The 16,074-nt window shown below is 38.3% G+C and overlaps 1 protein-coding gene across 5 annotated transcripts; it reads left to right on the top strand.

Moving 5' to 3' along the window:
• Positions 1–350: 350 nt before the first annotated feature.
• On the top strand, positions 351–15,442 carry LOC311035935 (uncharacterized protein). Of its 5 annotated transcripts, none has more exons than XM_084044442.1 (20): positions 351–474; positions 833–898; positions 2,510–2,671; positions 3,728–3,797; positions 4,438–4,562; positions 4,941–5,009; positions 5,119–5,175; positions 5,874–6,206; positions 7,782–8,939; positions 9,022–9,195; positions 9,593–9,656; positions 9,790–9,880; positions 9,997–10,138; positions 10,391–10,495; positions 10,966–11,077; positions 12,153–12,381; positions 12,797–12,877; positions 13,171–13,273; positions 14,022–14,102; positions 14,364–15,442. In XM_084044442.1, the coding sequence occupies exons 2-19, from the start codon at positions 857–859 to the stop codon at positions 14,079–14,081; spliced, it is 3,177 nt and encodes a 1,058-aa protein (XP_083900568.1). In that variant the 5' UTR covers positions 351–474; positions 833–856; the 3' UTR covers positions 14,082–14,102; positions 14,364–15,442. The 5 variants fall into 5 exon arrangements, with proteins under 5 accessions (XP_083900568.1, XP_083900566.1, XP_083900567.1 ...); XM_084044440.1 differs by having other exon boundaries at positions 3,728–3,803; XM_084044441.1 differs by having other exon boundaries at positions 351–540; positions 3,728–3,803.
• Positions 15,443–16,074: the final 632 nt, after the last annotated feature.

Raw genomic sequence — 16,074 nt, 5'->3', positions numbered from 1 at the left:
TATTTGGGCTTGTTTCCTCCTAATATTGTTTAAACCAGTGGTTCTTAAACAATTTCATGGCAAGGACCCCCACAATAATATATATTTGTGCCAGGGACCCCCATACAAGATTTGTGTTGTGAAAATGTTCCAAAAACATATTCCTAATTTTTCACATTTTCTTCATAAAAAAAAAAAAAAAAATGCAGATCTACAAGCGTAGTGAGCCTGTGGGTCGGCAAATAATTTTCAATTAGCCTAGTTGCTTCTTTTGGGCTTGTTTTCATATACGTGGTTGCTTCTTTTTCTTGCAAAATCTGGCAACACTGCACAATTTGCCTTGTGAAAAGTGCATTGTGTGTGGAGTTCAGTTCAGCCATCGAATGCGGAAATAGATCGCATTGCGAAAGCACATCGCAGAAACATAAACAGTTGTTGGAAGCAGGCAAATCGCCACAGCAGTCCACTCAAGTCTGAAGGAGAAGAGGATCAAAGGTAATAATAACTAAGAACCCACACTGCAGACGTTGCTGTGTAATCAGTTTAAAGTTCGACTTGGAGGTAAATGTGAGCTGTTTTTGCTAAACCACCAGGTCGAGACAAGACAAGGCCGAGGTGTAGAGATAGGCCTGTACGTTAGCCTTCCTTGGATCAAGACTATCGTAGTATTTTTCAATCGATTTTGACATTTTTATATCTATAAATGTCGATAAAATACATCTACGATAGTCTTGCTCCAAGGCTAGGCCTACACATGATATTGCACGTTATCACGATTGTTGTTGGAAGGTTACAACAACAATATGTGGTAAACTTCAACTGATGACGGATGTTAACTGTTCTTTACTTTCAGCCTCTGTACACAGTTGGTGCAAGCATGCCGAGAATACGAGAGAACTCGCGACTCATGCGCACACATGTAAGTATGAACTGTCGTGGGGAAAAGTACAGAATTAGTTTTACTTAAGTATTAGTATCAATACTGCAGTGCAGAAATACTCCGTTATAAGTAAACGTCCGGTATTCAAAATGTACTTGAGTAAAAGTACAAAAGTATTGGCATCAAAATGTACTTAGGTACCAAAAGTGTAATATAGGGATAACTTGGTTACTGTATGTGTCTTGAACCCTAGCATCCCTATTCTGACTGAGGGGAACTTAAGCCAAAAAATAGCAGATCTACAAGGCGAGGTGTTGTGAACTTGTAGATCGGCTATATAGATGTTTGGTGTAGAGGGGAAAAAAAGAGCAGACACAGTGAAAGGTCAAGTTTACTAAGTATTGAAGGTTTAAGTGGTTAAATGTCTGAAAATACACATTAACATCAATCCGACATACACTGATGATAGTGCTGTCATTAACATCAATCCGACATACACTGATGATAGTGCTGTCAAACAAGTCTACGAAACTATCGATGAAATCTATGAAAAAGTTTAATCTTTTATACAATATACAGTAGGGGGTCCCTGCTTCATCTCTCAGCTAAGGGGTCCAGGGGCTGAAAAACATTGAAGACCCCTGGTCTAAACAACATCATACATCGCATTTGTGAACAAGCAACAATATATGTCTATCTAAATAACATAGCATGTGAACAAGTAACCATACATCACCATAATCGTTTCGATGCCATTTAAACATGGCATATTTTATGCTGGATTACAGTTGTAACTGTGGAACGGGCTTGATCAGTATGTATTATGTAACCTGTTTAATTACAGATAGCCTATAATAATATGTCAGATACTTGTTTATATGATGCCATTAATTTCAAATCAACATTTAGTCACTGGGGCTGTGATGAATAAAACAAAATCTGGTAGGAGTAAATCAATACAATTTCAGAAATTGTGAAAGTAAATGTCACATTCTAAGTTAAGATTCCTGTTTAATATGTACCCTGCTGCTCCTGACCTCAATTTGAGAGTGACTGCAAGTTATGTATATTATTGCACAGTGCATGACAATGGAAAACAAATAGAGGAAACAGTTTACTGTATGAAGGAATGTGGAAACCATAGTAATTACTACAGCAACAGTGGGAATCCCCTAATGCAAGAGGAAGAATATGGTCAGGGGTTTTAAGGTCTCGGAGGCACTTGTCCATCAGACAAGTACAGATCACGTTCTACTTGCCCAAAAAATAAATAGCTAATTATAAAATGATAGATCAAATTTTAATTACCATTCATTTTAACACTTCGAATTCTAGGGCTGCACAATATGGACAAAGTTGAATACCTCAATATTTATGCAAAATATCTCAATCAAACTTGCAATCCCCACTTAAATCCGCACTTGTCTGTAGGGCAACCTGAAGGCAAACTCCACCTGCCTGACCGTTTTATTTACCTGCCATGGACAGTCAGGCAACCGTTAGTGTCAAGCTTAAAAGAAATCGTGTCAATATATGAAAAACATGTTTTTATAATAATAGTATTTGTTTGTTGATCATTTTTTCTTTTATTAATTATTATACGTCGTGTTCCTCATTTTACTACATTAGTTTTATATTTGTTTTTTCTAGGACAATCCCGATCCGATACTTCGATCGGATACCGCCCCGATATCAGCAAATAAAAGTGAAGTGGATCAGATCGGACTGCAGGAAAAGGATCCGCCCCCAGTACGCAGATCCAAGCGCGGTGCTCCAAGAAATTTGTTTAAGATTTTGGAAGATAATAACTGGGTCAGTTTTTCTCATAGCCTACTGTTTTGGTTACTATTATTCTGGGGAAGTGTTGTTCTCCGTTGGAGTCATATCACATTATCAAGCCCTTTCCAACATTCCAGACTGCAAAATAAGTCCGCAAATAAAGTCATAAAAAAGTAAAGAAAAAAAAAACTATGCTGCTTGCCTGGTATCAGTCAGAATAGAGAAACAGAAATACATGTTGGTATCGAATTGATTTCCTTTTCCAACAGAACTTGGCACCTGCCTAAAACTACTATTGGTGTACTTACCATGGTATTCCTGTGCTTAACTGACCAGCCAACTGGCCTGACCTGAACCCCGCGGAGAATCTATGTTGTAGTGTCAAGAGGAAGGTGTGAGACACTAGACTCAACAATACAGATGAGCTTATGGCTGCTATCAAAGCAAACCTGGGCTTCCATAACACCTCAACAGTGCCACAGGCTGATCACCTCCATGCCACACCCCATTGATGAAATAATGTGTTCAAAAGTAGGCCAGACCAAGTATAGAGCGCATAAATTAACATCAGATGGTCGACATTTCTGTATTATAAATCATTTTTTGAGTGGTCTCGTGTAATATTCTAATATTTTGAGTTGTATGTATGCCATAATCATCTAGATTAAAACATATAAAAGGCTTTAAATATTTCAGTTTATGCACAATGAATCTAGAATATATGAAAGTTTGAAAGTTTCGCTTTTTGAATTATATTATGGAAGAAAATGTACTTTTCCACAATGTTAAAATATTTTGAGAAGGATCTGTGTGTGTATATATATATATATATATATTGTGTGTGTGTATATATATATATATATATATATATATATATATGTGTGTGTGTGTGTGTGTGTGTGTGTGTGTGTATATATATATATATATGTGTGTGTGTGTGTGTGTGTGTGTGTGTGTGTGTGTGTGTGTGTGTGTGAGTATATATATATGTGTATGCTGAACAAATATCTACAACATGTACTCATGCTCTTATATGCAGACATAGTTCAATTTGTTTGAAATTATAAACCTTTTTCTCTTTTCTTTCAGGATTCAGTGGTAGATTTAATATTCCGACGTTCTGATGACAGCTGTATCCTTGATGCATTAAACTCCTTTGGTAAGTGTGAGTATCATAACAGTTGATACGCAGTGACGGGTAAACCTTCTTTTTATGAATGACTTGTCTTGGTGTTATGGTTAGTGATGGGCAAATTCTTTTATGAACCACTTGAACCAATTGCTTTGCAAATGGGTTCATTGCTAGAAGCTTCAGTGATGGTGACCTCTCCTGGTGAAGTGCAAAACTACATTTAATGTAGGCAGAAATATATTATCAGATTTGGTTTATCCTCTAATTAAATATCAAAATAAAATAAACAAAAATAAACACTGTTTGTGTATGAAGCAGGGTGTGATTATGTTTGTAGGATGGGGAACACTCAAAGATTTGCCACTTTTGTATTGCTTATGGTCAATTAATACATGTCAGATTTCATTTGAAATGAAGCAGGCAGGTCTATGAGTCATAATACAGTCCTATAATCCATAGTACAGTTTTTATAACTTTAAAAATAATTCAATGGCCTTCTCATTTTTGTTTGTTGTTTTGTAACATCTGCGGTAATTTCCGCTATCGTGGAATTGCGGAATCCTGGGGGGTCTAATTTATAGTAGGATTGAGAACCAGGATGGGTCGACTTTAGGTAGTTCTTTATCTTGTTTTTAACTAATTTCATGTTTTCTGTTGTATTTTGAAGGTTTGGAGTTTGGTTTACCCATCATGAGGGCGTTGGACTGTGAATTGTCCAAAGACTTAATATATAGTGATGATGAAGAGGAGATTTTACCTGCAGAGCCTCCTGAAGCACTGGAGTCACTAGAGGTACTTAAAGGACCATCTTTTGGTTTGGCATGATGCCAGCCCATTGACTATGACTTGACATTATTGCTGATTATTTGCATACTGTGTTGCTTGATTTTGGAGGATAGAATACTAGTTAGTTCAGTATGGTATGAAAATCAATTTGCAGAGACTTGATACTTGCTTGACATACAGGTAATCAACTCAATAAATATAATTGAACGGTTATATTTTGTCAAAGTTCGTTTGTGTCGTTGCTTTTTACTGTATTGTATAGCGTGTATAGATTTGAAAACTCTTGCCTTTGGGAGGGGACTTTTTTCTTGTTTCCAAAAAGCTGTTCATGTAGATTATGTTAGTGTGCTGAGCATTGTCAAATTCTATAATCATGTCTTTTAGAATGCTGACAAACCAAAAGAATTGGGAAAGGAGGAAAAGCGTGCAGAGAAGAACAAGCGTAAGAAATTGGTCAGTGGCTGAAGAAGAATTCTGATTGTAAATGAATCTGAAATTAATTTTAATTCCATCATCTGACGGCACAGACACCAGTTTATTTACTACTTCTTTACTTTTACAGCGAAGAAAAGAGAGAAAACATGAATGGAAAAAGAAGCATTCAGCTAATGATTTGTCTGTAAGTACCTGTGTCATTTATATTACATCGGTAAAGATTGTGACATTTACATTTCAGGAATATTCTGAAGGATCTAACCTAGAATCAATTGCAGGGAGTGAAGCAGTAGAATAAGCTTAACGCTCCATTTCACAACTTTACAACTTCTCCATATTTACAAAAGTCCATATTTACAAAAGTCCATATTTTGGGCATATCATTAAAGGCAAATATTTTTCATAACTTCTTTTTTTTTTTCAAAAATATCAGATTTCAAGCTGTAGATCAGCTATTTGTCATATGACGAAGTATATAGGATTTAAGTGGTTACCTGTCGCAATGTTGTAAAAACATCCTTCCCCTCAGCTTCCACACATACAGTACAATACCTTGTTGTGTCTGGTAGAAACAATGCTAATTTCACATCTCCCTTCACCTACTCCCAAAGCTTTCAGCACCTTCTGAATTCGGCCCCTTCTTCTATTTGGTAGTCTGTGGTCACTACCAATTAAGCATGACCATTCCCCGTTATCTTAAAAAAAAAGTTACAAACCCGAGCATTACATTCCTAGATCAACATTACTGTAGCAACCAGTAGTAAAGAGACAGTTTATACCTTGATCATCCTTGTGCCTCAAACAAAGTTTCTGCCTGGAAGCAAAATCCAGGCATAAAGTTTTGTTTTTGGAATCTTTACTAATCAATTTCTCTGTGTTTAGGATGATGAAGAAGAGGAAGAAAGTAAGGAGGAAGAAAACATGGTTGAAAAAACCTGTGAAGAGACGGAGCAGGCCAGTCCAGAAAGTAGTGCAACTCTAACCAGAACTGCAGGCGCTGGAGTCGGAAACGACAGTAAGACCACGGAACAGGCCAGTCCTGAAAGTAGCGAAACTCTAACCGAAACGTCAGCCACTGGAGTGGGAAACGATAGTAAGACCACTGAACAGGCCAGTCCTAAAAGTAGTGTAACTCTAACCGAAACTGCAACCCCTGGAGTGGAAAATGCCGGTCACAGTAATCGTCTTATCAGACTTCTACCAGACGACGTAAAGGTTTGAAAGACATTTAATTAATTTCTCCGCTCATACCATGTTTCTTTATTCACAGTAAAATTCTGAGTGTTAATTTAACTCAAGAGTGTACAAATGTAACTAACCCAGAATGTTGCTGTGTGTGTGTGTGTGTGTGTGTGTGTATGTATGTACTGTGACCACACACTGGATCATGCCCCCAAAGTGTCTTTAATGGATGACCACCTAGATGATGTTTCAAGCGTCTCACACTCTTCCTCAGACAAAGAAACATTACAGCACACACCTTGAAATACCCACCCGGCAGGTCACATGACGCATCACCTGACTATGTCCAAAACATTGACAAATACATATATTTTGTTATTGGTCATTTAACCTCATCAGCCTGTGCTGCTACCTTGCCGTGGTGGGGAGGCTTGCGTGCCTCCATGCCTCTGAAGGTTATAGCAGGTGCTACCATGCCGGGCAGGTTTTAGAGTACAGGTCAGACGAAAAGCAGCTCCTGGTCCTCCAGGTTGGGCATGGGGCTAACAACCCCAACCCGTAAAGCACTTAAAGTTACAGAAACGACGACAAGGACACAGAAATGGCACATTACCTGCCCGGTGAGTATTTGAAGGTGTGTGCTGATTAATGTTTACTTTTTATTTTTTTGTCTTAGTTAGCCGAAGGCTGGGAACTATGTTTTCACTCCTGTCCTTCCGTCTGCAGCTAATCTCCGGAACCGTTGGACCGAACGGCATAAAATCTTGCACGCACACTCCCAGTAGGCCAAGGAAGAAACCATTTTTCTAAACACACTTTTTGCTACTACAGACTTTGTCCAAAACTCACACAAATTGGTACACATTATCTGTGCGGTCATGTGATCAAGATTTACAGTCAGATTCAATTCTGATTAGCTATGACTGACTTACAAATTTGCGGGCCCTGGGTATGCTACCTGGCCTGGTGGAGATCTACACTCCGTGGAGCTTACTTAATTTCGAGTCTTTATTTCCTATTAGCCAATTATTTTTACGGCCAATTAATTCCTCCCACTGCTTGCCACTGCTCTTTGTATTCTACTGGGTCGCCTGTAACTGAGGAGACACCACCAGGAGGACATGGCACCTCCTTCCTACTCCTCCCGTTCAACATTCCCAGCTGAAAGGTGCTGCCCCAGCCTGTAGGAGTACGTGTCACAACAAATATCACCCTCCCCGCCCGGCTTCCCTCCGCAGAACAGTCAATTGTGTTTATTTAGACGCTCGGCAAGCCAAATGGACCGCATGGCTTCAAACCCCTAGTCTCTGCGGTAGTAGGCATCCCCCCCCCACCCGTGGTACCCAAGTGCGGGGGGAGAGGAAGACTGTGAGATGCTCGAAACTTCACCTATGTGGTAATCTATTAAAAACATTTTGGTGGGCGGTGTCTATTTAAATTTCAATCGTCTCTTTCTGGCCAACACTGTGTTTGCATATGCGTGTTTTGTTAACCTTTTGCTATTTATGTACTGCATTCTGTATGTCGAGTCTTGTCTTGATATGGCTAAATGTCATTCTCATTACAATGTGAATGATATATTTAATAATACTTTGTCTTTCCCTGTAGGAAGTCGATGATGTGTCTTTTCCTGGTGTCTACTGCTGGGTCTCCCCCGAAATGAAGGAGGCCCTCAAGACAGGAAAAGTACCTCATTCTTCATCACCAGTAGTTCATGATCCAGAAGAGAAGAAGTCAGTTCAGGAGAAGGCTGAAACTGAAGAAACAAAACTGAAAAAAGACCTTCAAAAGGATGCTTCATCACCAGTAGTTCATGATCCAGAAGAGAAGAAGTCAGTTCAGGAGAAGGCTGAAACTGAAGAAACAAAACTGAAAAAAGACATTCAAAATGATGCTTCATCACCAGTAGTTCATGATCCAGAAGAGAAGAAGTCAGTTCAGGAGAAGGCTGAAACTGAAGAAACAAAAGAGAAAAAAGACCTTCAAAAGGATGCTTCAACACCAGTAGTTCATGATCCAGAAGAGAAGAAGGCTGAAACTGAAGAAACAAAACTGAAAAAAGACCTTCAAAAGGATGCTTCATCACAAGTAGTTCATGATCCAGAAGAGAAGAAGTCAGTTCAGGAGAAGGCTGAAACTGAAGAAACAAAACTGAAAAAAGACCTTCAAAAGGATGCTTCATCACAAGTAGTTCATGATCCAGAAGAGAAGAAGTCATTTCAGGAGAAGGCTGAAACTGAAGAAACAAAACTGAAAAAAGACCTTCAAAAGGATGCTTCATCACCGGTAGTTCATGATCCAGAAGAGAAGAAGTCAGTTCAGGAGAAGGCTGAAACTGAAGAAACAAAACTGAAAAAAGACCTTCAAAAGGATGCTTCAACACCAGTAGTTCATGATCCAGAAGAGAAGAAGTCAGTTCAGGAGAAGGCTGAAACTGAAGAAACAAAACTGAAAAAAGACCTTCAAAAGGATGCTTCAACACCAGTAGTTCATGATCCAGAAGAGAAGAAGTCAGTTCAGAAGAAGGCTGAAACTGAAACAAAAAAGAAAAAAGACCTTCAAAAGGATGCTTCATCACCAGTAGTTCATGATCCAGAAGAGAAGAAGTCGGTTCAGGAGAAGGCTGAAACTGAAACAAAAAAGAAAAAAGACCTTCAAAAGGATGCTTCATCACCAGTAGTTAATGATCCAGAAGAGAAGTCGTCAGTTCAGGAGAAGGCTGAAACTGAAACAAAAAAGAAAAAAGACCCTCAAATTGTCAAACAGGTGCCCTGTGATGCATTATAAAAAACCTTTTTTTCCCACAGTGTTGTGTATGGCTGTCTAATATATTTGTGTTTTTCTTCAGAAAATCAAGCCTTCTAAAACTTCAGAAGACCACAAAGAAACAAATAATATTGAGGTGGAGGAATCTTCTGTCCCCAGTCCACTCCTAAAGGAAACTGCTATTGGTGGTTTCAGCAACAGCAGTGGTAGTAATGATGATATTGTGATGACTAAGGAAGGAGACGGAAATCTAGAGGTTTGTGATGAATTCTTATGTGCTATTATTATGCTATTTATATCCCCACATTCGCTTTAGCTTCTAATGAAGAAAAATAAAAGTGCCTGTGACATTGGGATCAGTCAATGAAATGACCAGGAGGCGTGTGTTATGTGCAGAAGTGTGTTAGGGGTAAAAAAAAGCAAATGTATTTGATACTAAATGATAAGCGCTGACCCAGAGTTACAGCAACTAATTATTGGGTAGAATGTTGTAAATGTGAATCCTTAAATGAAATTGAGTGTTAATATATTGACTGTATATGGAATATATAATGCAATGTATGTAATATCAGCCATTCTAGGAGGATTAGTAGGATTGTTGTCCTTGTCTAATGCATCTACCTTGCATAATAATTGTTTGTTAAAAAAAAAAGCCCACAGAGAGAAACATGGAGGTAGTGGCAGAGGATTTAGCCAAAAAAAGTACAGAACTTGCCGGTAAGTTACATGTTTAATTATAATAAGTCAGTATATTCACATTTGCACTGTATCTCTTGAAATTAACCAAGCATTTTATTATTAACAAACGTTGAACTGAATTAGACACACCGCTCTTCCATCTCTTTTTCAGCTGTTGGAAATCGCTTTGCCGCTTGTGGACAATATGAAGCGGCAATCAAATGCTTTACTGACGCCATTAAATACAACCCACAGGAATTCAAGTGAGAAAACACTTAAGAACATACTGTATTATTTATACTTAAGACTAAAACACTCTGTGACAATTACTGAATGAATGTTTTTATTATTCACCTCCCTCCTTCCCCACCCAATTCAGGTTATTTGGAAATCGGTCACTTTGTTACGAAAGAATGCGGGACTATGAGAGGGCGTTGGCTGATGCTCGTCTGGCGCTTTTCATGGAACCTAAGTGGTTAAAAGGTTTATTTAGGAAAGGCAAAGCGCTGTGTGGGCTCAAGGTAAATCATATCATTTACCCAACTATTGTATTTTAATTAATGAATTCCTAAAGTTTGCAAACATTTCTCTTTTTTGCTAGGGCTTTATTTCTCCATATAAAAATGTAGTTCCCAGTGAAACATTTCAAGTTTATTGTTTAGTTTTGTATAGACTGTGGAATTTACCCATTGAATACAATAAAATGGCTATTTCTACATATAATACTTGCTAATATGCCTGCAATTTAATGTTTTACTTGTTTTTTACTCAAGAGGTACTTTGAGGCCTCTTTGGTCTATAAGGAAATACTGGAGCAAGAGAGCTCAAGTGCTGAAGCTGCCCAGGAGCTAAAGAGGGCACAGACCTTACACCTAATGGTAAGGGAGGCCAATATCTGCCACAACAAAAACCAGTGCCATCCATGTGTCTCACTGACATCAATGAATGCAAACATGTACTTTTTTGTATTCATCTTTTTATCACAACCAAGACTATGTGAATAAACAATGAGACACAAGTAAGATGGGTTTATATTAGGAATGTAATCATTATTTAGTTGCTGAAAGCTGCTCCAGTTAATAAGTTACACACACACACACACACACACACACACACACACACACACACCTTGTCAAAGACAACATATGAATGTATGTACAAAATAAAAATGTTCATGATTGCTTGCCAAAGTAGCTACAGTACTACTACAGGCAAAACCATTACAAACACTACAGTAGAAAGGTTTACCAGCATTTGACTCGTAGCTAGTGAAAGGTTCCTACCCTGATAATTAAACCACTTAAGCGTTATGTGGATTCAGGACATTGTCGTTGGCTTTTCTGTTTAGGAAATGGGCTTTACCTGGGGTCAGAGCTCTGAAGCTTTGAAAAACCATGCTACATTGGAAGAAGCTATCGATGCTCTGTTTGGCTCTGAGGGCAGGCGTCGTCGCAGTGGAGGTAAGTGAAATGTCTAGAAGTTCAAACCACTCAACAAAATTCTTCTTATTCCTCCATGTAGAAAAAGGGCTCAAAAAAATATTAGTTTCCGTACTATTGCCCTTATTCTGTTTTCCAAAATTATTTCAAAAAATCTTTTCATAATATAAACTGTTTTTCATAGTGTTTGGAGCAGGTAGCCAGTGGTAGCCAAATGTTTACCACTTTGTGAGAGAGTGGAGGCCAGAGTGAATTTGATGTCGCCAAAATCAAGGCAAGACTTATGACGTGAGACTGAACGACATTCCTACACAGAACTTCCTCTACCTCACAGACTGCTAAACAGTTCAGCCCCAAGTGCCTTATAAATGTACCAAATCCAGACATCTGCGACCAAATTAGTTTGAAAGAAAATGCATTTTGAATTGCATGTACTGTACTGTACAATATACATGAGTAGGTAGCCCATAGGTCTGTACATAGCATCCACCAGATACTAAGCTTGTCTGAACATTTATGAGTTATGCTGTGAGGTGGTCATCAGAAAAGGAAACTAAGGAAACCCCCCCCACCTTTATGGCTGTTCATTGTCATTTCCATGGACACAGAAAATAAATAAGGCTTGACGGCTTGACACTGAGTCAGCCAAGACGCAGTGCTATAATAGCAGATACCGCATTGGGCCCTTAATTAACATGAAAAATCCTCCATGCCTAAAATTTGCTGGCGAGACTTATTCTTTAAGTGTTTGCGTTCAGCGCAACTTGCATAATAGGGATTGCTCATAAGATGGTGGTGTTATCACTTAATTATCACCTAAGATGTGGATTTAAGTCACGCAAAATAGGGGCCTCAGTCTTAGCTCAGCAATAGAAATGTTGGCATTCGTGCGGGACACCCCGGTTCGAATCCCGGGTAGAACATGAGCATTATACATTACTGCTTCAGCAGTGAATTTTAAAATGTATTTATCAATTATTTTACATTATTTATGTTATAAATATCTAGCTATTTGTACTCAGATATCAAATAATGGTCTTAGAAATCTACAGAGAAGTGTGGAAAAGTATGACTCAATGCAATTTCATACCCTCAGGTCGGCGCTCGCAATCGGCAGAACATGATGTCAGTGAAGACAAAAGAAATCGCCTAATGGAGGAGACAGAGGATGAGGACAAAAAGAGGATTGCTGTAGGAAACAACCAGCCGAGTATCCAGCAAGTGAATACACCTACACCTACACCACGATCTATCGATCGTGCCAGGACAAAGTCTCAGTCTCCCACTCCAAGGCCGTCTCCCACTCCAAGGGATGGGGTCAAAACGTAAGGCGCCGTTATCTTAACCCCTCTTGTCTATGAATAGATTAATTCCAACAAATCTATTCTATCAGATAATTGATATCATATTACTATAACGGTGCTTACATGGGCTAATGTAGAGAACATGGTAAATAAGATTTCTATCTTATGTTGGAATGAATTTTCAGAGATTTCAAAATAAGTGACTATTTATATAGCACTTTTCAAAGCAATGTTACAAAGCACTTAACTGTTAAAGCCAAATGGATGAAATAATGCAGTTGTAAATATAAATAGCATAAAACTCAAAGTGTAATGGGTACAATCAGAGCATGAATGAATTAAAAGCTAGACTGTAAAAATGGTCTGAGTCTAGGATGATATTTAAAAAGACAGGAATCAATTTATTGACTAATTATTTACTTTTCCCATGTTATAGGACTAAGGAGAATTGTGACCTTTGGGTAGGATCCTTGGCGCCTACTGTTACAAAAATGAAGCTCTACAGCGTCTTCGGCAGGTAAAGTAACATGAGTGTTCTAAATCCCCGTGGGTCATTTTGATTTCAGGTAAAAATACTAAAAGGGTGGACAAGCAACTTTTGTGGGGAAATAAACAATGATGCCTCTGCGCATGCATTCTCTCCTCCTCTCCTCTCCCCTTGTCTTGTTTATTGTCTGTCTCTTTCCCTTCTCTCCTCCTGTCTTGTTTCTTGTCTCTTTCTCTCTCACTCTGTCCTCCTGTCTTTTTTTCTTTTCTGTATCTTGCCCCCCCCCTCCTCCAACTGTCTTGTTTCTTGTCTGTATCTTACAGAGCTGGCAGTGTCGCCAATGTCACGATGATCTCGAACCAACAGTATGCCTTTGTCAAATACACCAGGAAGGAGGACTGCGATAAAGCCATCAACATGCTCAATGTATGTTTGCCTTCATTCAGTTCTTTGTTAACCCATTTAGCCCTAATGCAGATTCTAAAAAAAACTTCTAAATCCTGACCTAAGTTTTCTGAAAAACTTCAAATATTTATTAAAAAAAATACAAAACATGTATGTTGCTATATATTGTACATAGCAACAACAACCCCAAAAGTGTTTCCCAGATTGAAAGGTATAGTTACGAATAGATAGGGGTTCCTGGTCTAAATAGGTTAAAGCAATAATGCCCAAGTGGTAGTTCTTTCCTGTGGCTGATGCAGCTTAGTATAAGGTGCAGCCCCTTCAGTTACCATCCATAATCCATATTAACACATTCATTGTATTGATCTACATCTTTCTTGGTGTGTGTGCATACTTATTTATAGGTACAGTAGTGTGCATACTTGGTAATAAAGAGGGGGGGGGGATGGATCACTAAACTTGTTAATTGGCTCCATCAAGAGTTGGATTAGCAACCAACAAAGTACGCGGTTAGCTATGCCTTATTGTAATGAGAATGGAACAATGTCTGACCAGTCAGAATGCTTGGCTGGAAATGCCCACCGTGTCTTGTCTTGATGGCATTGTTTAATGAGACAATTTGGTAGTATTAAAATCAGCTTGTTAATTGTGGTGTTGTTTTTGGTTGTTGTTGGTGGGGGGACTTTATTTGTATGGCAATTATAAATCCGTAGCTAATGTATGTAAAATGAATACAGTATTGGTCATTGTTTGCCTCTTGCTTGATCAGGGAATGGTGGTAGAAGGGTCTCCTCTGTTGGTGCGCCCCTCCAATAAATCCAGATACTGAACTTCCACTCACTGCCTGTGGGTAAGTAGAATATACCATTCAATCCCCAAGAGTTTAAAACTTTTAATCCATATCGGAGTGGATCAGATATCTGATTACCCAAAATCTGAATCTGATCCACTCCAGATGGGGATTAAAAACTGTTGGACCCAAGGCATGAGCAATACAATAATAAAAAAAGCATACATACTTGTCCAGAATGAATTAAAATGAGAGCATGGGTATATAAATTGATATCAGCAAGTGACACTTTTACTAATGATATTGTTTTACTGTTAACAGGAAACCTGTCCCATAGGTTGCATCAGGCCTTGTGGCATGTTCCAGCGCTCAAAGGTATTGACAAAGACACATTAAAGTGAGGAACACAAACCAATCATATGAGGGAGAACACTCGCTCATAAAAGGCTACATTTGCGGAGTTGAAAAGGAAATCTCCATGGTGACACTTGGGAAGGTTATTTAGTTTTAGTTGTACTGGTTCCACTGATGTCTGTGTTGGGAGGGATCTTTGGTTAAAAGAACAGCAACAGTAAACAGTCATTCTATATTCAGTTATATTTTAGATAGCAATTGTTTTATTTTTATTTTGTAATGATGGAGCTCCATCACTGACCAAAGAGAAACGTAAATATATGCAGTTGGACTATAATATTGCAGACGAGCTCCATCACTAACCAAGGAGTAACTAAAATAGATACAACTGTACTAAAAGATTGACCATTAAATATTGTGCCTTGTGATATACAGTACATTCAAATATACAATTTGAGCACTCCTTTGTCACAACTTGCCAAGTGTGCAAGCAAATTTTTATGCTATGATTTATATAAATGTGCTGCTATTTCTTATCCAAATAGATGCCTAGATTGGAATCTGGATTTTTAATTTGATGAGGAAATACTTTTTTTTATTAATCTCAGATTGAGACATCAAAATAACTCTTAAAGTAAAGACGACATTGATCATGATTCATGTGTATTTTTTATGTGTGATTTATTTAGGTAAGTGAGTGTAGAGAGAGTAGAAACCTAGGGCAGAGAGGATTAACAACAGTCAAGACTTGGTGGTAGTTGGATTTGAACTTGGGTTCTTCTCATACAGTATGATCAGTGGCTCCGCTGAGCCACCAGTTATCCTATGTATATCTTGTGTTGAAACTTCTTGATTTCTGTAAATATTTGATTGCATGATCTAATTATTTGAATTTAACCTTGTTTTTTTACTCATCTTATAGCCTTACTGTAAATACAATCATGTGTGTAATAGTAGATGTTTCCACTTGCCCGTAGGTGGCAGTGTTGGCTTTATTCCTTTGATTATGAGGCTGTTGTAAAGATAAAACATCACAGTGCTTTGTACCTACCTTTAGTGGAACTGATTTCTCTTTCTCAAATAATTTTCTCTACAATCTGTAGCTCACTAGATATGCTCTGATGTTTTGCTCATTTTCCTGTTTCTTTCATCATTATGATCATTTAGAACCTAAACAATCTACTGGACTCATTTATCTTCCTTTTCCACTGCATGGTACTGGCTGGACACGTCTATTCGCATTACTTTGCCTTCCACTGCAGATGAGACTCCCTCAGTGTAATCATCAAAGTGACGCGAAACAATGCTAAAGCTTATGCCAGCACTAATGCTGTCTGGAAAAATTGTCCATTTCACTGTCCAGCCCGACAAACAGTTTCTGATCACATTTTAGGCGAGAAACAGGCCATGGTTGCTCAATATTGATTAATTTGGCTAGTTTATTAGGAGCTTCCATGGAGTGTAGGGGAGTCCGTCTATGATGTAATCACACTAGTGATGATTATTTGACTAATCAGTAGTCTGCAGTGTTTTCATGTCATCTTTTGGTATCGCCTGAGCTCACTTGGAACCTTGACTGAGGTCATACCAAAACAACTACCAGGTACTAGGTACTTTTCCCTAATAGAAAATCAAAAAAGGTGAGCCAGTAATATAGAGTGGAAAAGCTAAAGAACCG

This window comes from Gymnoscopelus microlampas (genome assembly GCF_963454915.1).
Source record: "Gymnoscopelus microlampas genome assembly, chromosome: 20".
Classification (NCBI taxonomy): domain Eukaryota; kingdom Metazoa; phylum Chordata; class Actinopteri; order Myctophiformes; family Myctophidae; genus Gymnoscopelus; species Gymnoscopelus microlampas.
Note: the sequence above shows the minus strand (reverse complement) of the source record. Positions and strands in the feature narration are given on the sequence as shown.